This window comes from Coregonus lavaretus (assembly GCF_964263955.1).
Source record: "Coregonus lavaretus genome assembly, chromosome: 1".
Classification (NCBI taxonomy): domain Eukaryota; kingdom Metazoa; phylum Chordata; class Actinopteri; order Salmoniformes; family Salmonidae; genus Coregonus; species Coregonus lavaretus.
The window spans coordinates 62,488,064-62,513,681 of record NC_139988.1 but is presented as its reverse complement, the minus strand read 5'-3'; the positions used below and the strand labels follow the sequence as shown (position 1 = coordinate 62,513,681).

Sequence of the window (25,618 nt, the reverse complement as noted above, 5' to 3'; positions counted from 1 at the left end):
ATCTCTTCAGACAACAAAATGTCCCTCACATTCCCTCCTCTTATCACTCTGATAATTATTTTAAAATTGTATTCATTTGGTTATTGCTTAAGCTATCAAAGGAGGTTCAAACTTCATCCATTCAAACCCTTCTGGGTTGTACAATCTAACTTGTAAAAACATTGCAGTAGAACATTTTAACTTAAGACCTTCGCTTCATACAGTTACACATACATGTATGCTTCATTACACAATTTCATTTATGGATTCTGGCAATGACATTTCAGCTGGCGCTTTTGTCGTGAGTGGCATGTTGATGACAGATCGGTATCTCAATGCATTTTATTTGTCTAAATTACTATATATTTCGCAGTGTGCAGACCTCCACAATCAACCTGATACCCCAAATAAACAATTTTGGACAAGCTTAAATAAATTACGGACATGGTGGACCACCCTCTCCTTCCCGGCACTCATTCTTCTGGCGTTTCTTCATTTTCTTCTTCAGATAGCGTTTCAGTTTGTCTTCCCAATGGCACATGTTCAAAGTGGATGGCCCTTGATAATGTCCCGATTTCAATATCTGGGGAATAATCTGATTTTCCCAAGCAGACGAATCTCTCACCTGAGCCACCAAAATCCTTTACGGTCCATTATGTCTTGTCCATTTTCTGACCAGTACACCAGCAGCATGAGAGATGTTTGGACGGGATCTCTCTCCATGGTCACTCCACGTGGACTCATGCCACCCTCCTGAGAGAAAAGGAAGTTGACAGCATCGACTGGATGCTGGGCACAGATTGCTGGCTCGGACTCAGGAAGGACAGGGCCATAGTGAACGCCATTGTCGCCATTACTTCAGCCGTTTAGAGGGGGTGAGGCTCACACTGTTCTCGGTCGAATTATCTCTCCCATGCATCTAGATACCATCTGTGGTCACCTTCGCCATAACCTCGATAGAGGACAGAACAGAACAACAGTTTAGGGCATTTCTGATTCAGGAAATCCAGACAAACTATTCACTGTATGACAAATTATTACTTTTACCAATATTCTTAATACACATTTCTAAGACAAATGTCAAACAGAATAACAACACACAGTTGAAACCATTTTTGGAAATTGGCTTATACACCCCCACCATATCGGCGACCTCACCTCAGAGTTCCAGGGTCAGGGAGACAGAGGGCTAATCCTTAGGGAGAAATCCTGACTATCCAGCAGACCCAATCTGGTGAGATTTGTATTGAAGCAAGACAATAACAAAACAAACAAAACAACAACCGCAATACACTCGAGGTGGGGAAAACTTCAATCCATTTGGAATAACTGTCAACCATTGCCAACAAATATTTGTTCCTTTTATAGGTAGGCATGTGAACAAAATAAATGTGCATATTTAGCAAAGGGCCCCAGGGGACTGGTAATTCCCCCTTTGGACACATGACTCACATCGTGATTCATGCATCCAAAACAACCAACAACACTGCCGGTTAAATAAAAAATTAACGAATCAGAATAACAAAATAAAATTGAATTACAACTCTTGATAACGCCATCTTAAAATAATTGTGTCCCATAAGGTAATTCAAGAAATAATAAAATAGACTAGAGACAGGATCCTAATTCAGGGACAGTGCTCTCTCTCTCCTTCTCGTGTTTGAATCATACATAGGACTATTGATAAATTATAATTGTCTTCCTAATTATCAGTATTTACATATACATTTCAATCTCACACAATGTCTCTAGCCTTTCTAGTGAGGGTGATCAGGCCTCACCAGAAAGTAAGAACAGAGGTCATTCAACCCTATTAACCTCTACGGGATCGGTGTCCCGTATACGGGACGGTTGAGCTAACGTGCGCTAATGTGATTAGCATGACTGTTGTAAGTAACAGCAAACTTTCCAGGACATGTCTTATATGGGAAGAAAGCTAATCTAGAAAGTTAATCTAACTGCACTGTCCAATTTATAGTAGCTATTACAGTGAAAAAATACCATGCTATTGTTTGAGGAGAGTGCACAAAAAAAAAACGTACCATGGTTTGATACATTCACCTCTGAAGGTAAATAATGTATTTACATTCAGTAATCTTGCTCTGATTTGTCATCCTAAGGGTCCCAGAGATACAATGTAGCATAGTTTTGTTTGATAAAATCAATTTTTATATTCAAATGTAGGAACTGTGTTCTACTGTTTCATCCCCTGCTGTCTCTGGCTCCACACCCACCACACCCAGCCATCTAGATGTGTGAAAGTTGTCACGCCCTGGCTCTGGGGATTATTAAATGTTGAGCCAGGGTGTGGATTTTCTATGTTATAGTTTTCTATGTTTTGTTCTAGATCGTTTAGATCTATATTGGTCAGGGTGGTTCCCAATCAGAGGCAGCTGTAGCTCGTTGTCTCTGATTGGGGACCATATTAGGCAGCCTGTTTTGCAGTAGTCTTTGTGGGATCTTGTTCCGTAAGGTTTGTTTTGTATTAACCTAGGACTTCACGTATCGTTTGGTTTGTTGTTTTGTTCGTGTGGTGTACTACAAATAAAATGTACGCTTATCACACTGCGCCCCGGTCCATCTCTTCCTGTAACGATCGTGACAGAAGATCCCACCATAAGAGGACCAAGCAGCGTGCCCAGGAGGAGAAGATGGCGATGTCGCAGGTGGGCAAATGGTGGTCTTGCGAGGAGATATTCACGGGGAAAGGGCCATGGGCAAAGGTGGATGCCCAGGCAGGTGAGGAGACTGTGGAGGCGCGCTACAGAGAGGAGCAGCGGCAACGCAGAGGGTACCGGCCGGGGAGAAAGCCCGAGAGACAGCCCCAAGAAAATGTTTTGGGGGGGGGCTAAAAGGGTGGTTGGCGGATTCACGTACTGTGCTGCAAGTGTTCCGGCTTAGTCCTGTACGTCCTGTGCTAGCACCACGCACGTGTCGTGCTAAGGTGGGCATGCAGCCAGGACGGGGTGTGCCGGCTCAACGCTCGTGGCCTCCAGTACCCCTCCTCGGTCCCGTATATCCTGCGCCAGTGCCACGTGCTGTAGCGCCAGTACGAGTGCACAGCCCTGTACGTCCTGTGCTGATGCCTCACACATATTGTGTGGAAATAGGCATTCAGCCAGGACGGGTTGTGTCAGCTCTCCGCTCCAGACCTCCAGGCCGCCTCCACAGTCCGGCCCGGCCCGTTCCGGCTCCCCGCACCAAGCCAATGGTGCGTGTTCCCAGTCCAGCCCGGCCTGTTCCTGCTCCCCGCACCAAGCCAGTGGTGCGCGTCGCCAGCCCGGTCCGGCCTGTTCCTGTCCCTCGCACCAAGACAGTGGTGCGCGACCCCAGCCCGGTCCGGCCTGTTCCTGTCCCTCGCACCAAGCCAGTGGTGCGCGTCGCCAGCCCGGTCCGGCCTGTTCCTGTCCCTCGCACCAAGCCAGTGGTGCGCGTCGCCAGCCCGGTCCGGCCTGTGCCTGTCCCTCGCACCAAGCCAGTAGTGTGCGTCGCCAGCCCGGTCCGGCCTGTTCCTGTCCCTCGCACCAAGCCAGTGGTGCGCATCGCCAGCCCGGTCCGGCCTGTTCCTGCTCCCCGCACCAAGCCAGTGGTGCGCGTCGCCAGCCCGGTCCGGCCTGTTCCTGTCCCTCGCACCAAGCCAGTGGTGCGCGTCGCCAGCCCGGTCCGGCTTGTTCCTGCCCCTCGCACCAAGCCAGTGGTGCGCGTCGCCAGCCCGGTCCGGCCTGATCCTGCTCCCCGCACCAAGCCAGTGGTGCGCGTCGTCAGCCCGGTCCGGCCCGTTCCTGCTCCCCGCACCAAGTCAGTGGTGCGCGTCGTCAGCCCGGTCCGGCCCGTTCCTGCTCCCCGCACCAAGCCAGTGGTGTGTGTGTCCAGTCCGGCACGGCCCGTGCCTGTTCCACCGGTGCCTGGTCCGGCACTGGTCAGCTGCTCCACTCCGGAGCCAGAGCAATCTGCTCCACCGGTGTCCAATCCAGCTCCGGCCAGCGTGGCCAGACCAGATCAGGGACGCGACGGGGGGATGGAGAGTGAGTGGTGGTCACGCCCGGAGCGTCCCCTACCCTCTTGTGTTTGTGTGGGGTACTGTCACGCCCTGGCTCTGGGGACTATTAAATGTTGAGCCAGGGTGTGGATTTTCTATGTTATAGTTTTCTATGGTTTGTTCGAGATCGTTTAGATCTATGTTGGCCAGGGTGTTTCCCAATCAGAGGCAGCTGTAGCTCGTTGTCTCTGATTGGGGACCATACTTAGGCAGCCTGTTTTGCACTAGTCTTTGTGGGATCTTGTTCCGTAAGGTTTGTTTTGTATTAACCTAGGACTTCACGTATCATTTGGTTTGTAGTTTTGTTCGTGTGGTGTACTACAAATAACATGTACGCTTATCACGCTGCGCCTTGGTCCGTGTCATCAGTCGACGATCGTGACAAAAGTTAGTGTATAAGCTAATGATCCATCATGTAGGACATTCCTGGGAGTGTGTAAACTTACATTTTGTATTACCATATCCTTTTTGTATGTTCTCTATAGTTACAGTGGGGAGAACAAGTATTTGATACACTGCCGATTTTGCAGGTTTTCCTACTTACAAAGCAAGTAGAGGTAGGTAATTTTTATCATAGGTACACTTCAACTGTGAGAGACGGAATCTAAAACAAAAATCCAGAATATCACATTGTATGATTTTTAAGTAATGAATTTGCATTTTATTGCATGACATAAGTACTTGATACATCAGAAAAGCAGAACTTAATATTTGGTACAGAAACCTTTGTTTGCAATTACAGAGATCATACGTTTCCTGTAGGTCTTGACCAGGTTTGCACACACTGCAGCAGGGATTTTGGCCCACTCCTCCATACAGCCCTTCTCCAGATCCTTCAGGTTTCGGGGCTGTCGCTGGGCAATACAGACTTTCAGCTCCCTCCAAAGATTTTCTATTGGGTTCAGGTCTGGAGACTGGCTAGGCCACTCCAGGACCTTGAGATGCTTCTTACGGAGCCACTCCTTAGTTGCCCTGGCTGTGTGTTTCGGGTTGTTGTCATGCTGGAAGACCCAGCCACGACCCATCTTCAATGCTCTTACTGAGGGAAGGAGGTTGTTGGCCAAGATCTCGCGATACATGGCCCCATCCATCATCCCCTCAATACGGTGCAGTCGTCCTGTCCCCTTTGCAGAAAAGCATCCCCAAAGAATGATGTTTCCACCTCCATGCTTCACGGTTGGGATGGTGTTCTTGGGGTTGTACTCATCTTTCTTCTTCCTCCAAACACGGCGAGTGGAGTTTAGACCAAAAAGCTCTATTTTTGTCTCATCAGACCACATGACCTTCTCTCATTCCTACTCTGGATCATCCAGATGGTCATTGGCAAACTTCAGACGGGCCTGGACATGCGCTGGCTTGAGCAGGGGGACCTTGCGTGCGCTGCAGGATTTTAATCCATGACGGTGTAGTGTGTTACTAATGGTTTTCTTTGAGACTGTGGTCCCAGCTCTCTTCAGGTCATTGACCAGGTCCTGCCGTGTAGTTCTGGGCTGATCCCTCACCTTCCTCATGATCATTGATGCCCCACGAGGTGACATCTTGCATGGAGCCCCAGACTTAGGGTGATTGACCGTCATCTTGAACTTCTTCCATTTTCTAATAATAGCTCCAACAGTTGCTACCTTCTCACCAAGCTGCTTGCCTATTGTCCTGTAGCCCATCCCAGCCTTGTGCAGGTCTACAATTTTATCCCTGATGTCCTTACACAGCTCTTTGTTCTTGGCCATTGTGGAGAGGTTGGAGTCTGTTTGATTGAGTGTGTGGACAGGTGTCTTTTATACAGGTAACGAGTTCAAACAGGTGCAGTTAATAAAGGTAATGAGTGGAGAACTGGAGAGCTTCTTAAAGAAAAACGAACAGGTCTGTGAGAGACGGAATTCTTACTGGTTGGTAGGTGATCAAATACTTATGTCATGCAATAAAATGGAAATTAATTACTTAAAAATCATACAATGTGATTTTCTGGATTTTTGTTTTAGATTCCGTCTCTCACAGTTGAAGTGTACCTATGATAAAACATTACAGACCTCTACATGCTTTGTAAGTAGGAAAACCTGCAAAATCGGCAGTGTATCAAATACTTGTTCTCCCCACTGTATGTACTTGAAAATGTATCAATTGACCAATATGGCACATTTGGGCAGACTTGATACAAAATAGTCCAGTATTGCAATGCTTCACTGGATCAATCTGAAACTTTGCACACACACTGCTGTATGTAAAAAAAATTCATTGCGCTTAAACTGCAATATTGTATTGTGGCCCTTCTCTTGCATTCAAAGATAAAAAATTAAAAAAACAGATCTAATGTGTTATAGATACAGAATCATTGGTAAACTCATCAGAAAACTTGGTAGTGGACATTCCATAAGTCCTGGAAGAAAGAAAATAAACATGTACTTAGTTTGCACTATGCTACATCTTAATCAGTCCGAAAAATTCTTAATCTTAATTGAGCTTACTGCATCTTGGGTAGAAAGTCTTGATAAAACTATGTGTATACAGAATCGTACTTCAGACACATCAGATGATACAGTATCCCGTTAAGCGGAATAGGCACCTTGTAAAGTAAACAATTCCAGAGCCCCTTTCTTGTAATCTTATAATTTTAACCTGTTGCATTGACATATGTCCTGTACTGACTGTCCCTGTGACATCAACTAGTCATAATATGAATACTGTTGTTTAACAAATCTGCTAGGTCCTTCCAAAAGTTGGTGCTGGTTTATCAGCTCAATATCCGGCACTAAAAACATTTACTTGGATCTACTTTAATTTTGGACACAGTTCCACGTAATGGAAACAAATTATTGTTTTAGATGACATTACATTCTTACTAAATCACTGGTGTTACCCAAACTATAGAATTGAGTAATAATAATCGTCAAAAACGTTTCTTATTCAATTATTCACACCTGTGTCCCACTGTGCCTGTTTTAGTTCAGTGAGTACCACTTACAGTGGCTTGCTAAAGTATTCACCCCCTTGGCATTTTTCATATTTTGTTGACTTACAACCTGGAATTAAAATGGATTTTGGGGGGGTTTGTATCATTTGATTTACACAACATGCCTACCACTTTGAAGATGCAAAATATGTTTTATTGTGAAACAAACAAGAAATAAGACAAAAAAACAGAACTCGAGCATACATAACTATTCACCCCCCCAAAGTCAATACTTTGTAGAGCCACCTTTTGCAAGTCTCTTGGGGTATGTCTCTATGAGCTTGGCACATCCAGCCACTGGGATTTTTGCCCATTCTTCAAGGCAAAACTGCTCCAGCTCCTTCAAGTTGGATGGGTTTCGCTGGTGTACATAAATCTTTCAGTCATACCACAGATTCTCAATTGGATTGTGGTCTGTGCTTTGACTAGGCCATTCCAAGACATTTAAATGTTTCCCCTTAAACCACTCAAGTGCTGCTTTAACAGTATGCTTAGGATCATTGTCCTGCTGGAAGGTGAACCTCCGTCCTAGTCTCAAATCTCTGGAAGACTGAAACAGGTTTCCCTCAAGAATTACCCTGTATTTTGTGCCATCCATCATTCCTTAAATTCTGTCCAGTTTCCCAGTCCCTGCTGATGAAAAACATCCCCACAGCATTATGTTGCCACCACCGTGCTTCACTGTGGGGATGGTGTTCTCGGGTGATGAGAGGTGTTGGGTTTGCGGCAGACATAGCGTTTCCTTGATGGCCAAAAATATCAATTTTATTCTCATCTGACCAGAGTACCTTCCTCCATATGTTTGGGGAGTCTCCCTCATGCCTTTTGGCGAACATCAAACGTGTTTGCTTATTTTTTTCTTTAAGCAAATGTTTTTTTTCTGGCCACTCTTCCATAAAGCCCAGCTCTGTGGAGTGTACGGCTTAAAGTGGTCCTATGGACAGATACTCCAATCTCCGCTGTGGAGCTTTGCAGCTCCTTCAGGGTTATCTTTGGTCTCTTTGCTGCCTCTCTGATTAATGCCCTCCTTGCCTGGTCCGGGAGTTTTGGTGGGCAGCCCTCTCTTGGCAGATTTGTTGTGGCGCCATATTCTTTCAATTTTTTATAATGGTCCGTGGGATGTTCAAAGTTTCAGATATTTTTTTGTAACCCAACCCTGATCTGTACTTCTCCACAACTTCGTCCCTGACCTGTTTGGAGAACTCCTTGGTCATCATGGTGCCGCTTCCTTGGTGGTACCTCTTCCTTAGTGGTGTTGCTGACTCTGGGGCCTTTCAGAACGCGTGTATATATACTGAGATCATGTGACACTTAGATCGCACACAGCTGGACTTTATTTAACTAATTATGTGACTTCTGAAGGTAATTGGTTGCACCAGATCTTATTTAGGGGCTTCATAGCAAAGGGGGTGAATACATATGCACGCACCACTTATTTATTTTTATAATGTTTTGAAAAAAGTTTTTTTTCATTTCATTTCACTTCACCAATTTGGACTATTTTGTGTATGTCCATTACATGAAATCCAAAGAAAATCCATTTAAATTACAGATTGTAATGCAACAAAATAGGAAAAACGCCAAGGGGAATGAATACTTTTGTATATACTACCAGTCAAAAGTTTGTACACACCTACCCTTTCAAGGGTTTTTACAGTTATTCAATTCCCAGTTCCTTTGATTTTTACTTCTCAGGTGAGGGTGCTGTTTAGGTAAGGGTTATGTCTGTACAAAAACACAACAGGACCTTTTAAGAGTCACCCATATTGAACAAATTTAGAACAATTAGACACCCTATAACCCACACCTACACACTCGTGTCTCAATCTGATTGATGGATTGTGTTGTGCAGTAAGCAGGATCAGGTGTATAACTGTGGCTCCTTCCACCTTCAAAGAATAGGCAAGAGGACCAACCATGTAGAATAGTAAGACTTCATTAGTAATATTTATATAACTACGCTATATTGATTGTCCTCATGTGTCTGTGCATGTTTTTCAGTATAAAGTACTCTGCAGCCACTTGGTGTGGACACCACGTGAGGCCATACACACAGATTCCTGTTGAACACTGTCTCTTTAACTTCCTTATTTTCTCAACAACAGTCTCTCTCCTTCACTTCATCCCTCTCCCCCCTTCTCCCTAAATCCTCTAGGTTATATCAGCTGTGTCGGTGAACCCCTTCCGCATCTGAACTGGCTACAAAGAGGGTGAGAGGTCACATGGTCAGGTCAACAGGAAGTATTATTAAAGAGATGCTTTCCATTGAAATACAGATAGAGATATAGTAGTCCCAGAGTTAATGATCCAAGGTCAGTTTTGCATTTCACCTCCTGATGATTATGATGACTGAAAGTGTTAGAAAAAACCCCCACAAGGCTTAATCATGCTCTCTCTCTCCATCTGTCTCTCGTCTGCAGGTATGTTTTGATGTGAGAGAGGATGCCAACCCCCAGTCCCGTCATCGCCACCTCACCCGCTCTTAATATAACCTTCGGGCCAACTGGGGGCCCAAGGCTGTTAGTTGACACCGCTAGAGACACTATTATGTAATTGTGATAACCTGAGAGAATATAAAGTTAAGCAGCACTGTAATTCATTAATCATATGCTGTCTTCCCTGCTCCTCTGTTCTTACCTCTTTCCATATCTGTCTTTTACACTCTTTCTTACACCTCTCTACCCACCTCCTCTTTCTTCCTCTGTTTTTATAATGCACATCAGATGTGCAATGAAGTACAGATTGAGCTTGTATTTATAATATAGTATTACAATTATAATATTTATAATGAATGCATTATGTATTTATAACACTTGGAAAATGAACTTCTTTCAATAAAGCGTTTCACAGTCTGTACTGGAATTGGTTCACATTCTCTACTTGTTGAAATTAAGTCTCTCATTTGATGAAATACTACACCTATCCTGTGTCCTCAGATCAGTGCAGATGAAGGAAATTAGATATTGAGATGAACCTGTTTTAGAGTATTACATGATGCATAGGAAGTGTAGTGTACTGTTTTAAAAATTATGTTTCTGTATACATGAATTAAATAATAATTAACTAATTAAATAATGTGTGTTAGTCTATTGCATAGCTACAATGTGTAGCCATTGATGTCCCAGGACCAGGATTGGTAAACACTGTTGAAGTGTATAATTGTAATACATACATGCAGACACAGCATCATTCAAAGACTGGAGTTTGATACTCCTGCTTTTGGATATGGCTGAAAAAGATAAATTACGCATTCCCATCTGACAGTCCGACGGATGAATCTGGGTTTAGTGGATGCCAGGAGAATGCTACCTGCCTGAATGTATAGTCCAACTGTAAAGTTTGGTGGAGGAGGAATAATGGTCTGGGTCTGTTTGTCATGGTTCGGGCTAGGCCCTTTAGTTCCAGTGAAAGAAAACCACATATTAATGCCCATGATTTTGGAATGAGATGTTCGACGAGCAGGTGTCCACATACTTTTGGTCATGTAGTGTACAGCCAACTTGACACAACTGTGGAAAGCATTGGAGTCAACATGGGCCAGCATCCCCTTTGGAATGCTTTCGACATTTTGTAGAGTCCATGCCCCGAAGAATTGAGGCTGTTCTGAGGGCAAACGTGTGTGGGGAGAGGGAGGGGGGCACAACAATATTAGGAAGGTGTTTTTAATGTTTTGTACACTCAGTGTATAATAACATATTGATAGTATGGGCTGCATGGTGGTTGGGAGGATAAGGTGACTGGATTTGATCAGTAAAGTACATTATAATAGCAGTAGGTCTGGTGGGTACATTGCAGTTGAGTCAAGTAAGAGGTCATTGTTGTTATTGCAAAGGCCTACAGTAGCAGCAGTCGTGTGTGTGTGTGTGGTGTAAGGCAATGTTACCCAACTCCAGTCCTCAAGAACACTCAACAGTACACATTTTTGTTGTAGCCCCGGATAAACATTTGCTTATGTACAAGTTTTCAATTCTCACCTCTGGGTCTATATTGCATGCTGAGCACGACCACCACAAATGGTTCCCGATGGAACTTAGACAGGGAACAAGTTATTGGTTCTCTTTCTTCTTGGACAGGGCCAGCAACTTCTTCTTCACGCCTGTGTCAAAGACGAGGTGAATACAAACATGTGATATGTTATTTTTATTGAACTGCCTATGTAATCATTGAGTACAATTTGCACCTGTTATAATTGCCGGTAACTATGCAGTGTATGCAGTTATGCCTCGGCAATCATGTTGTAGACCATGTTTATCTACCCACATGTTATGGCTTGTATGATAAATGGTGTAAAACATCACTTTACATGCTGATTTTACCATAATTAATACTGCCATGTTTCTCAACCTTCGCCACATGCCAAGGGTCAAATTTGTACCGAATGTTGGTGTACATCTCTCTCATGATCTTCCGAATATATGGTGATCTGTCGGTGGTCACGACGTTGACATCGATGCCCATGTACAGGAGCTGGTTCAGTTCCCTTTTGAAGCCTTCAGCCTCCATCGCTACAGAACTGGAGGCTTCTGTAACCTTCAGAAGTTGTGGAATACCAGACATTTCATTTTCTAAATGTTTTCTACATAAGGGCAGAATGATATTTAATCATGTAATAACATGTACTGTATATTAGATGATCACCTGAAGCAGGTCGAATTGAATGATCACTTTAGTTGTGTCATCCTGGAATGAGTAGGTTGAGTACTTTTGAATGAGAAATAATAAATGAATCAACTTATTTAAAAAAAAAATCAGTTTATCTAACCCTCTCCACAAGCAATAACGCAAAAGATTACACATTTTATACCTGCCGAGTCTGATTTGGCATCACCACAAACTTGGACCCCTTTGACCGATGTGGTGTCTTCAATGAGCTGGGTCATTATGTCCTTTTGTTTGTCTATGTATGCGTATTCAGTGACTGGGATCAGGTATGTAGACTGTAGGTTGGTCCGGGATGACATGGAGCAGTGGTCAATTCACTTGAGGTGTCCTGTAACAGAAAAAAGCACAAGCAACAAGACAACAATGCCAAATTAGGCTTTTATAGAAGATAAAAAAAATTGCAATAACTGTTCTGATGTGTGCACATTATTAATTCTGATAACCAGAAAAAAGGACTGCCCAGGTGGTAAAGGGTAAAGCATGGTAGACACCTGAGGTAGAATGCATTGTGCGTGGGTTTGCCTGCTGTGGACTGGAGAGCAGCAATTTCAGTCCTGTGATATCTACAGACTCCGATGATGCAGATGTTCCATGGGTCCCAGGTTTGCTTGGAGTTAGGTGAGGAGTTGATTGTGGTACACCAATTTCTGTGCTGGCAACAACATCAGCCTGCACAACAGACAAAAATGTAAATGTAAAACAACTGAATCCACCATAGCCAGGGTCCCACACTCAGAGACCCTATTTAATTATTCTAATTCCTAATTCTATGCCCACACTATTATGTACTCCACAAAGTAGCCTACACAATAATATTCTATGATCAGCCTACCTCTGGCTCATGTTGTTCAAGTTAAAGGCGTTTTCACATAAAATTCGGTTCCATGGCGCGTTTGTAAGAATTATACAAAATATGTTTAGCTTTCACAAGACCTTCACACAACCGTTTCAGGATGCGGGGTCTCACATTCTGTCCTCCCAGAGTCCCCGGCCTCTTCCCAGAGATCTGAGCGACAGGGAGAGGATGCCAATTTCTATCTCAACTCTCTCCCTCTTGCCCATTTTGGGACAGGACGACTCTAGGGGAGCCACTGCAAGTCTGAAATATGCAAAGTGTCACTCAGTGTCAGAACCAGATTTCAGACTTCCCCCCTCCTCTCCCCAGAGTGTGACAAGCCTGGTGCTGATCATTCTGGGCACGTTGGCCCCTGGCTGACTCTAACTCTTCATACCACACTGTTGCCTGCCTGTGCTCCATGACAGAGGGAGGGAGAGAAAAAGGGCCATCTTTTTCATCTGCATGCATCACGCCTGGCTGACTCCGATCAAGCCTCCTTCTGTGTCTAGATAGAGTATGTGGTTGCCATTGGGAAGCCCTTAACGAGTCAATCGTTAAAGCAGGAGAGAAGAATTACAGGGTTGGCGATACACCTCGTCCAATCAATTGCTTTCATTAATTCACCATGGTGATAACTACCTCAAGGTGGGTCAACTCTCCATCCTGCAGAGCAGACTGACATTTAAGTCACCCTAACTGTAAACCTTCCCTGGCTGGTCATTTATATGGCTGCTCAAACTCACCTGTGGCCAAAAATCTAATTCTAATACATAATTTCTCAAGACCTCTAGCAATGACTTGCAATTGGATCTTTGAATTGACATGCAGGCGGGACTATTTACCCCACCGTCCAAATATGTTCCAGAAACAGAGCCTGGCCCCTAGCTCTATGGGGCCAAATGTTCTGTAGGACCATTTACAGCCCCTCAGATCTCAATTACTTTAAAGGGGAACAACAGCACATTTCAGAAATGTGTCAAAGTACCTAAACCTCTCTGACTCAGTGTTGGACTGTCTGTCACAGTGTCCACCTCTCTCACTCAGGAATAGCGAGGTAGAGCTAGAGTCATGTCACAAGATTATGTGCCCCGTCCCTTCACTGCATTGTGAGATAGAACTTTGTGGAATAAAGCAAATCTATGAAAAAAATGAAACATTCTGTCACAGCGAACATACTTTATTCAGGAGGCCCAATCGATTGTGAGATAATACACAGTATAGATTATATGTGATGCATTTGGGTCACGGGTTCATAATTTGACCTTTTCTGAGATCTCTGCCAAGCAAAAAAATCAGCCTGTGGGTTTGCTGCACATGCAAGCACATACCAATGAGGGAACTCCTCATAAACACTACAATGTCACTGGCAGTTTTCAAAATATATCAGACCTAACTTAGCACATCACCCAACACAGCACGCCTTTTACGATATTGTCAGAAACATCATCAGGCCTTGGTAGTAGCATATTTAATTTCTCTCTTTCAGTGCGTTTTTTGGAAACCAAGCAGAAAATCCTGTGCGCTGAAGATGGCATTGGAGCCACACAAATACATTAGAAGATAATTGTCGATCTGATCAGAAACACTGTGCTCACAACCTTTATCTTCTAAATGGTGTTGCTGGTATATTTCTTTTGAATTCTTGAACATATTGCGCAATAGGCAGTAAGGTTTTTACCAAGCGCCAGTCCATCATTTATCCTGTGCAACACACATAACTTTTATGTGCTTGAGAAATGTAACAAACGTTCACCCACCTTTTAGATAGGAAAATATCCACCTACCATTCTGTCATGTCAACCAACCATCCATCCAAATCAAATAATTCCATATGTCCGCCTTTTGGCTTAATACACTTTCAAACACGTACCCTATTCCATGATGTGCAGTAATCCAAAGAGCAACGCTGTAGCTGTTGATTGCCAGAGATCTTCATTCCTCACATATGCTATAAACAGTATAATCAATACACGTCTTTCAAGGAGTAGGGTATTTGATACAAACATATAAGAATCATTTTTCATTTTATAAAATTACATTATCACATTCTCTTGCTCGCTCGAGCAAGGCAATTTGGCACTAAAGACAATAGCTTAATTCAAATGGAGCAGACAGAGCAATTCCCTGTCTCGCCGGATGGCTTTGCAGCAAATCTAATGTTTGTGGGAGAGAAATTTAGATATTTCAACAGTTTTACATTATTGTTGCGATAGCACAGTTTATGACTAGTATTCCCAAAGCCATTTATTTCACCCCCAACAATAATGCTTCATAAAACCTGGGTCTGAAAAAAGGCTTGCTTATATTGAGCTGCATTGCTCGAAATATTTAATATCTCTTTGCGATTCACAATTGGAAACAGAGGAGACATCGAGGGATAACTGGGTTGTATCTCCTTGTCTGTGGTTGTGCTGCTTTGACAGTGTTGGAATATGCATCTGACAGTGAACGATAGGAGGAATTGGTGATGATAAATTGGCCCACTTCACAACCCTCTATGGAAGAAAAAAAACAAATCCCAAAAAGTCTCCACAGAAAACGGCAGAATAAAAGTTCAGCAAAATGTTACTAAGTTCTCGAGTGACGTGTACTTTTGTGGAGCTTGAGCAAAGGGTCATTGTAATCTGTGCTCAATTGAATGTGCAAGTGTTTGACATATTCATTTCCATGGTAAGATGAATGTCCTCCATTAAAGTTCAAGTAAAACAAAAATGTATATATATATATAAGTAGTGGGGCAGTCCCACTCTTCAAATATTTTTGTTTTATTGGATAGGACAGAAGTAGAGAGGAAAGATAGTGTGCTGAAAATAGCATTAGGCCGGATTCGAAGCCATGCTGCTGCAGTATACTATATGTGCACCGGATGCAGGGGCTTAGACTACTAGACCACCCTAGGCCTCTAAGTAACATTTGTGTAATACCCACATGGCAGTCAGGCACGTGCCCAGATAGATACCTGTGCCCAAGCACCTGCCCGTTTGCCCTTCCACTCGCCAAGTGCCGTTTTGGGTGGTGGTGTAATTAATATTTTTTTGTATACAGTTTTGTCGTTGTCGTTCGGAACCCACTGCCCCGGAGTCGTCATGACGTTGTCAAGTTCCCCACCACCGACTCCTACCCCATCCGCTGGCCTGCGCGCCCGGTTGTGCCTTTTTCCCAGTCTGACCTGTATGGAGATTGCGCCTGCATGGTATCCAAACATGCATGGCTTGAAATGCGGTCACCGGTCGAGTGTGTTATAGCTAGCTACCTAGTTTAAATATCAACAGTACTGCCACAGCAGCATAACATTTGACCCTCAGAACAGCTTCAATTCATCTGGGCATGGACTCTAAAAGGCATTCACAAGGATGCTGGCCCATGTTGACTCCAATGCTTTCCACAGTTGTGTCAAGTTGGATGTACACAACATGCCCAAAAGTATGTGGACATCTGCTCATCAAACATCTCATTCCAAAATCATGGCCATTAATATGGAGTTGGTGGTATTAGAGTTTGGAGTCGTGGGTGAACAGGGAGTACAGGAGGGGACTAAGCATGCACCCCTGAGGAGCCCGTGTTGAGGGTCAGCGTGGCGGATGTGTTGTTGCCTATCCTCACCACCTGGGGGTAGCCGTCAGGAAGTCCAGGTTCCAGTTGCAGAGGGAGGTGTTCCCAGGGTCCTTAGTTTAGTGATGAGCACTATGGTGTTGAACGCTGAGTTGTTGTCAAAGAACAGCATTCTCATGTAGGTGTTCCTTTTGTCCAAGTGGGAAAGAGCAGTGTGGAATGCATCTGTGGATCTGTTGGGGTGCTATGCGATTTGGAGTAGGTCCAGGTTGTCTGGGATGATGGTGTTGATGTGAGCCATGACCAGCCTTTCAAAGCATTTCATGGCTACAGATATGAGTGCTATGGGGCGATAGTCATTTAGACAGGTTACCTTGGCGTTCTTGGGCACAGGGACTATGGTGGTCTGCTTGAAACATTTAGGTATTACAGACTGGGTCAGGGAGAGGTTGAAAATGTCAGTGAAGACACTTGCCAGCTGGTCAGCGCATGCTCTGTGTAGGCGTCCTGGTAATCCGTCTGGCCCTGTGGCCTTGTGAATGATAACCTGTTTAAAGGTCTTACTTCAGCTGGTGCTTTCATGCATGGTTCAGTGTTGCTAGCCTCGAAGCGAGCATATAAGGCATTTATCCATAAGGTAGGCTTGTGTCATTGGGCAGTTCGCGGCTGGGCTTCCCTTTGTAAATCATGCAATTCCACTCATTTTGCCATGGGGCGGCGAGAAATTGTTGCAATGTAAAGCACATTTTGCCATGACTCATGCCATGTTCACATGATATCTAAGTGAGAGTGACTAACAAAATCAATAGGGGCTCCCTGGAGATCAGGGCCCCTGGGCACATTCCTTGCCTGGTCAGTAATTCGGCCATGATTACTACAAGGTTTAGATAGCTGGCTACACAGAGTACGTTTACATGCACACTAATAATTCGTTATTAAACTGATTATGGCAGTAGCCCGGTTATGGCATTACTCTGCTTATCTTAATCGGTGTAAGGTCATAATCGAAGTAAGCATACGCCGTTTAAAACATCTGGTTTTCTGAGCAATCTTTCGAATTATTAGGACATGAAAATGCCTTAATCTGAGTTATAGCGGTGTATTTGATCTGTTCATGTGCTAGCACAAGCAGCGCGAGCTTCCTTATTTTGCGCGAGTGAAGTGAGTTTGGAAAAACTGAAAGTATGCAAAGTAGAAATAGTTTTCATACAAACGTTATATGTACAAACTCAGAATCAAATATTGCAGCAGACGACCACACTGGGTTACACTCCTATCATCTAAAAACAAGAAGAAGCGGCTCCAGTGGCCATGCGATCACCAACACTGGACAATTGAAGAGTGGAAAAACATGGTCTGACGAATGCTGTTGCGTCATGCTGATGGCATTAGGGATTTGGCGTAAGCAGCAGGAGTCCATGGACCCATCCTGTCTGGTGTCAACGGTACAGGCTGGTGGCTGGGGTGTACTGGTGTGGGGAATGTTTTCCTGGCACACGTTACGTCCCTTGATTCCAATCTAGCAACAAACGTTTCTGAGACCTTGTAGAATCCATTCCCGAAGAATTTAGGCTGTTCTGGAGGCAAAAGGGGGTCCGACCCGGTATTGGATGGGTGTACCTAATAAACTGTCCGATGAGTGTATATGTATATACATTATGTAGTTGTGGCTAAATATATTGGCACCCTTGCACTTTTCCTAACTAATTCACCCATTTCTTCTAAAATAAGTACAATTTAAATTAAACTTTTGGTCCCCACACCATGTTATTCGATTTTCTACTTTGCAGAACCTATTTTATTTTTGTTTACTTAAGTTTACAATTAAATTGAGAAAAGACAAATTGCATGGACAAAATTGTTGGCACCCCAGAGCTAGGACTTGGTTGCACAGCCTATGGACAAGATAAATGTAGACAAACGCTTCTTGTAGCCATCAATGAGCTTGCTGCACATTTCTACTGCCAATTTGGCCCAGTTTTCAGCACCAACCTGCTCTAATTCTTCAATGTTTGAGGGGTGCCCTCCGCCAACTGCTGTTTTCATATCTCGCCATGCATTTTGGATGTGATTCAGATCTGGACTCCTCGCTGGCCACTCCAGAACAGTCCAGCATCTTTTTTTGAACCATTCCTGGGTGCTTTTTGATGTGTGTTTGGGGTCGTTGTCCTGCTGGAAGACCCGCAACCTTCAATGGAGAGCCAGTCTTTGGACGCTGGGTTGAAAATTTGACTCAAACACCTGATATCTACTAACTTCATGATGCCTTGCACATGTTAAAGGCCCCCAGTACCAGAGGTAGCAAAGCAACCCCACAGCATTATCAAACCTCCCTCATCTTTGATTTTAGGGAGGGTGTTCTTTTCATTTAATGTTTAATTTGGTCATCTGTAAACACAGCACGGATCTGTATAGCCAAAGAGGTCTAATTTTATTTAATTGGTCGACAGAACATTTTACCCAGGATGAAGGCTTGTTTAGGTGTTCTTTTGAAAAGTTCAATCAGGCTTTCTTGTGTCTCCTTCAGCAGTTGGTAAATATAGGAATACCCAACGACCAAGTGAAGCGTTCGAAGAAAATAACACCCTCTGTACAATCAAACATTGGGAGGTTCGATAATGCTTCAGGGTTGCTTTGCTGTCTCGGCAATCTTTCCCTCTGACCCTCTCTGTCTCCCTCGCCTTTTCTCTCCATTCGGGAGGGAGGCCAGACATATTTTGGAGCCATGTAATATTCAAGTCACCGTTACTTTACAGAGAATTGAGATTGACTGCCACTTCAAAGGCTACAGGCAGAATAGAAAGACTGGAGTGGAATTACAAAAAGTGGACGATGGGTGTGAAGAATACAATGGGTTCTGATAGCACTGCCTTTGTCTCAAGGGCTAAACGAGTGACTAGAAACTCTAAATAGAAGATAGAAATATTACAGATCAGTGTTCTACCCACATTCCACACAGGGTACAATTACTAACCATGCGGGTGAATGAGGACAGCATTGAGAGGGACATAAGGTCGTTGAGTGACAGCTGGAAATGACTAATGAAATTATACGGCCAACAGCAGCCCTTTGCCGAAAATAGCAGAAATAATACATTCAAACAATAACAACAACAACAACATCTTATTATGCTGATGTTCTCATTATTGCCCTTCTCTTCATGCCTTGAATGTGTGCAATACATAATAAAATCAGCAGATTATCAAGGTGTTTTGGAGTCCAATGTTCAACTCAGTGTCCAAAAACGGTGTCTTTGTTGAAGGTTGTGGGTTTCCAGAAGGACAACGACCCCAAACAAGAAGAAATGCTGGGCTGTTCTGGGGTGGCCAGCGAAGAGACAAGATCTGAATCACATCCAGAACCTATGGCGAGAGCTGAAAACAGCAGTTGGTGGAGGGCACCCCTCAAACATTGAAGAATTAGAGTAGTTTACTGCTGAAGAGTGGGCCAAATTGACAGTAGAAATGTGCAGCAAGCTCATTGATGGCTACAACAAGCACTTGTTGGCAGTTATCTTGGCCAAAGACGGTGCAACCAAGTACTAGCTCCGGGGTGCCAATAATTGTGTCTTTATTTTCTACATTAAAACTGAAAACTTAATTTTACAAAAATGAAATTGGTGTGGAGAACAAAGGTTTTTTTTTCAATTTCAACCTATTTTAGAAGAAATATGGAATTTCAGTATTTAAGAAAAGAGCAAGGGTGCCAATATTTTTGGCCGCAACTGTATATTTTTTGCGTTGGGGGCACCCTAATGGCCAGGGGCCCTAAGTGGCCGCTCATGTCTCTAATGTGTAGAAACGGCACTGCACACAGTAAGTAAACAGTGTAGACTAATCATTAGCCACAAATAGAAACAGCTATAGTACCTTGGTCAATTTTTTTTTACAAAAATCATGTGAGAAATATAAAAATAGCTTTTCCTCAAGTGAACCCTAGTTTTGTGGTTACTGTCTGGGCAGATTTTTTTCGGCACTCTCACGGTCAGCCCTGGTTGGCATGATCCGCAGTGGAAGACAGGTTTTAGAGTGGACTGACGGAAAGCCTTTGTTTCACTGGGAGAGATCAAGGTCGGGTCTGACAGATCCCTGGGCGGCTAGGGAGAGAGAGGCTGGAGGAAGCTGCGGGGCAAGTATGCTAACCTCTTGGTACTCGATGGTACACTCAAATGGCACACTATTCCATATATAGTGCACTACTTTTGACCAGGATCCATTGGCCTCTGTTCAAAAGTAGTGCGCTATGTAGGGTATAGGGTTCAATTTGGGACGCAACCGATATGAATGTTACCGAGCAGGAGTCTTTAGTGAGGCTCTTCTGGGGAAAAGCCAACTCAACTACATGACTCTGCCCCAATGGATCTTTTACATTTCTGTCCATGTACTGGTCAGTTGAGGTCAAGGGCTTCAACATGAACAGGAAAAATGTGTTAAAATAATGCTCAAGAGCTTTTGTATAATTTCAGCCAGTAGTTTTGAAAGTAGTGCTCATGAGCCAAAATGGGTCCCCGAAAAGTGTGTACTATAATCATCCATTTCGTATGATCTGTAACGTCCTTCAATTTTTTTAAACAAATTGACTGTAAATAATTTTTTGCAATTTGTATGATATGTTTCAAATTCCAATTCATACAATATGTTACAAATGTGTAAGTGTTTAAGATCCCAGATGGAATCTTTAACTATTAAGTGTAAAAACATGTTAAGTCCAGTAGCAAATATAAAATCCTCTTCAATGTTCTAAACATACAGTGTTGGAGCGCTAGTTTGCTGTCTTACCCGTCAAAAAAGAACTAAAAGCATTGCATTACTAGATCTTGTGGTCCTGTAGAGCATGATGCTTGCAACACCAGGATTGTGGGTTTGATTCCGGCTGGGGCCACCCATATGAAAATAAATGTATTGGTAATGACTGAGAGCTAATGTGCATGTTTGTGTGTCTCTCCCTCAGATTCACAGAGTTCCTGGAACCCTTTGAGAGAGTGATCCAGCCAGAGGAGCTGTGGCTCTACAAAAACCCCTTGGTGGAGTCGGACCACATCCCCAAGAGGGTAATGTTTGTAAGTAACACACACACACACTCTAACCACAAGGCCACTGAGTTGGCTCTTTCATGAATTAGTGCTATCTTGTTGAGGATTCTGTTATACTGTAAGGTCATGTAGAAACACATATGGCAATTATTTGTAACCACATTATATTCGACATTGATTGTGCAAACATAGCTTTACCTTATGTTGTTGATAGAAGCAAGTGGGGATCAAACCTTCGACCTTTGTTGTTTTTACCATGGAAGTAATCCACCGGTACAGGACTGGAACTAACATGTATTCAAAACGTGTCTGTATTCAAAACATCCAGGGTTGCACTGTCTTACAGAGGATAATTTATAACTAAGAAAAATAAGTATCCTGTCTTACTTTTTACCCTTACCTGTCCTGTCCTCTTCATATACTCTCAAGTTTGGATGTTTCAACTTCCCTACAAATTGAATTTAATAAATTATATTAACATTAAATGATTGCCTACCAGATGTGGTGAGGTGTCAATAGAAGCACATATGTGACCGACCGGCTCGATTCGGTCTAAAGTAGCAAAATCTGAAATTGTGTTTTTTACATTGGATAAAAGTAGAGACTCAGAGCTAGAAAATGGTATATCATACACTACAGTTGAGGAACAATGGGAAAGTAATTCTGCTTTGAAAGTTGATAAACTTGTAACCTCACTTTTGAGAAAATGGCCTTGAATGTTTTGGTACCTACTGGAGAGCTCTTCTTTGTCTACACCCATTCAGCATCTTTCACACCCTCTTAAGCCTTAGCCCCACCCATCTCTTTAAGGAGTCACATGTGAGGCTATATACTAAACAATCAAAGATTTCAAGACTAAAGGCTGGCTTATACTACGGGTGTGTTCATACATTTAATCTGGAGTGCCAGAGTGTGCTCTGGGCGTTCGTAAACTCAGAGCGTTGTCAGATTGGCCGTTTGTAAATTCAGAGCATTTCGCTCTCGGAGCATTCAGGGCGCACACTGGACGCTCTGGCCGAATAGTAGGGTTGATCTGAGCGTTCTGACCTAACAATAGCACTCAAGCACCCAAGCTAACTGGCTAATATTGGCTAGCTTGCTAGCTACTTCCAGACACAAATGAGAGAACAGTTCACGCTGACCATTTTACTCTCCCTAGCAGAGCTGGTTAGTATTTTATGTTATCCAGAGCATTGGTGACTGCAACTGAGCTGCTGGCAACAATTTAATTATGCTTTTTTGCCAACGTTTACTGACACCGGCCATATTCAACAGGTGTTGAGCGTTCGTAAATGTGTCAGTTATTCTGCACTCTGGCACACTCAGAAGAGAGTGCTCTGAAATCAGAGTAGATAGCCAGACCAAATTTACCAGCTACGTCTATCGACAGTTGTCTCAGTGACATCATAAACATTCCATTGAAATAGTTACTTGCATTGTGGAGTCTTTTGTTTAGACGTGTAGCTAGCTAGCTAAACAATGAACCATAATCCCAACTCATAATGTTACTACCCTGCATGAATCTGCAGGTAGCTAACCAACCAGGTTCAACGTTAGCTAGCTAACATTAGGTTATAACTAGCAATGCAAATGGCTCTGAGATACAAATAATATTACAACACAGATCATACACGTAACGTTAGCTAGCTAGCTAACAGTACAATTTAACTTGATATTAAAACGACATTCTGACAAAATTAGAAACGTGTCATATCTGAAAATGTAGCTAGCTAGACTCTCTTACTCATATACATGGATGTACGCTTCTCCCTCTCTGTCACGGATGCCATGGTTGCCCTTAGTTTGAAGATGTAATCCGGAGACAGGTGTTTTATACAACATCCTTCTGTGTGTTCTCTTTTCGACTCAGTCTGCATATTTGCAATCAAATGCCAGAATTTTCTCCATCTCCTTAGCTATCATACTCTAATTCCACTGATTTCAAAACTCGGTCCTCCAGAAAGTGGAGAGCAACACTTATGCAATTCTAAAACGTGATATCTTTTTTTTTAAGCGGCGTTAGAAAGGATTACCTACAGATACTGAGCAGCTCATGTTATAGACAGAAGCGTGCTACATGGTAGACCAATCCGAACTCATTTCTCGGCATGTCCAGCCCACTCATTATCTTAGCCAATCATGACTAGCGGGAAGGTTGCTGTCTTTTTCCATGGCTAAACCAACTAGGCTCGTAATTTAAAAATATTATTTGTATTTACAGATGGCATACAGGTTTGTTATTAAGGCATATGAAGTTCACATGTTCCAGAAGACATTTCTGCCAGAAAACGCATTTTGATTTTTAAAAAAAGTTTACGTTCAAATGGCACTCCTTTGAAGTAGTGACACGCGACATACTCCTAGTTTCCTGAAACGAGTCACATATCTACTAAGACATAGCCATGAGACTTGAAATTGTTAGCCTATGTGACTCAGTAGATCAGAAGGGTATACTACAAAGCAGTATCAACTTGCTTAAAAATTCTGAAATAACTTTGTATTTTTTGGAAAGATAAACTTGAAATGGGCATGTGCTAATTGACTCAACAACCAAAAACACATATCTAAGTTTAACTTTGTTAATGAACCAGAAAATCAATAGTTACAGTGGGGAAAAAAAGTATTTAGTCAGCCACCAATTGTGCAAGTTCTCCCACTTAAAAAGATGAGAGAGGCCTGTAATTTTCATCATAGGTACACGTCAACTATGACAGACAAATTGAGAAAAAGAAATCCAGAAAATCACATTGTAGGATTTTTAATGAATTTATTTGCAAATTATGGTGGAAAATAAGTATTTGGTCACCTACAAACAAGCAAGATTTCTGGCTCTCACAGACCTGTAACTTCTTCTTTAAGAGGCTCCTCTGTCCTCCACTCGTTACCTGTATTAATGGCACCTGTTTGAACTTGTTATCAGTATAAAAGACACCTGTCCACAACCTCATACAGTCACACTCCAAACTCCACTATGGCCAAGACCAAAGAGCTGTCAAAGGACACCAGAAACAAAATTGTAGACCTGCACCAGGCTGGGAAGACTGAATCTGCAATAGGTAAGCAGCTTGGTTTGAAGAAATCAACTGTGGGAGCAATTATTAGGAAATGGAAGACATACAAGACCACTGATAATCTCCCTTGATCTGGGGCTCCACGCAAGATCTCACCCCGTGGGGTCAAAATGATCACAAGAACGGTGAGCAAAAATCCCAGAACCACACGGGGGGACCTAGTGAATGACCTGCAGAGAGCTGGGACCAAAGTAACAAAGCCTACCATCAGTAACACACTACGCCGCCAGGGACTCAAATCCTGCGGTGCCAGACGTGTCCCACTGTTACGGATTCTACCGAGGCTGCTCCTCCTCCTTGCTCGGTCAGGCTTCGGCGTTCGTCGTCCCCGGAGTACTAGCTGCTGCCGTTCGATGTTATCGGTGTCTGTTTAGTTTTGTCTGTATTGTTTACCCCTGTCTCTCATCGGGATATTGTGTGTGATTGTTTTCCATTCACGTATGTCATTAGTGAGCGGGTTATTTCCTCCCTGCGTGGAGTTATTTTCTGTGTTCAATTGTTCAGTATCGGATTAAAGTACGTGTCCGAGAGTTCTGTGTCCTGTGCCTGACTTCTTCAACCGCATCTCACCGACAGCCGTGACAGAATCACACACCACAACATGGAGTCAGCAGGAGCGACGGCACCGACCGGATCACTTGAGGAGCGCGTCCTACAACAGGCAGCGATGCTTCAAAATCTTGGTGCCGCCATGGATAACGTGATGAACACTTTGGGACGATGGGAGAGAGGAGGTTTGCCCACACCTCCTCCAACGATACCACCACCATCGGCCACTCCTATCGTCTCACATCTGGAGTCCAGTGGGATTCGGCTCTCGCTCCCGAGGGCTCATGATGGCACCGCAGCCGGGTGTCAGGGTTTCCTGCTCCAGGTGGAACTTTACCTGGCAACTATTCACCCGGCACCCTCGGGATACGAGAGCGTGTCCGCCCTCATCTCCTGTCTGTCCGGCAAGGCACTGGAGTGGGCCAATGCCGAGTGGGGAGGGATAGACGACGCTACTGTGAACTATGCAGAGTTCACCCGCCGCTTCAGGGCAGTGTTCGATCATCCCCCGGAGGAGAAGGCGGCGGGTGAGCGTCTATTCCACCTCAGACAGGGGAGGAGGAGCGCGCAGGAATTCGCACTGGACTTCCGGACTCTGGCTGCCAATTTGGGATGGAATGAGAGGGCCCTCATCGACCACTACAGGTGTAGCTTGAGAGAGGACGTTCGTCGAGAGTTGGCCTGCAGGGACACCAACCTAAGCTTTGATCAGCTGGTGGACATGTCGATTCGCCTGGATACCCTGTTGGCAACCCGCGGACGTCCGGAGCTGGGGCCGTCCATTCCATCCCCCAGCACCTCCGAGCCGAGGGTGCTGGTAGTAGGGAGGCCAGGAGGGAGGCTGTCCCCTGTACCAACTGTGGCCGCCGAGGACACACGGCGGTTCGGTGCTGGGGAGGGTCTCCTCGGATTCGAGGCAGCAAGCAACGCACGGATAAGTCATTCCCGG

General features: G+C 43.9%; 1 protein-coding gene across 1 annotated transcript in view; it reads left to right on the top strand.

The window, feature by feature from the left end:
* LOC311136263 (phospholipid phosphatase 4-like) overlaps positions 1-25,618 on the top strand; it is a gene marked incomplete at both ends in the record, with an annotated part of 177,258 nt that overhangs the window by 54,397 nt on the left and 97,243 nt on the right. Inside the window, one exon of the mRNA XM_084170394.1 lies at positions 20,968-21,076. Within this exon, the coding sequence (XP_084026520.1) occupies positions 20,968-21,076 (109 nt within the window). The remainder of the gene's footprint in view (positions 1-20,967; positions 21,077-25,618) is intronic.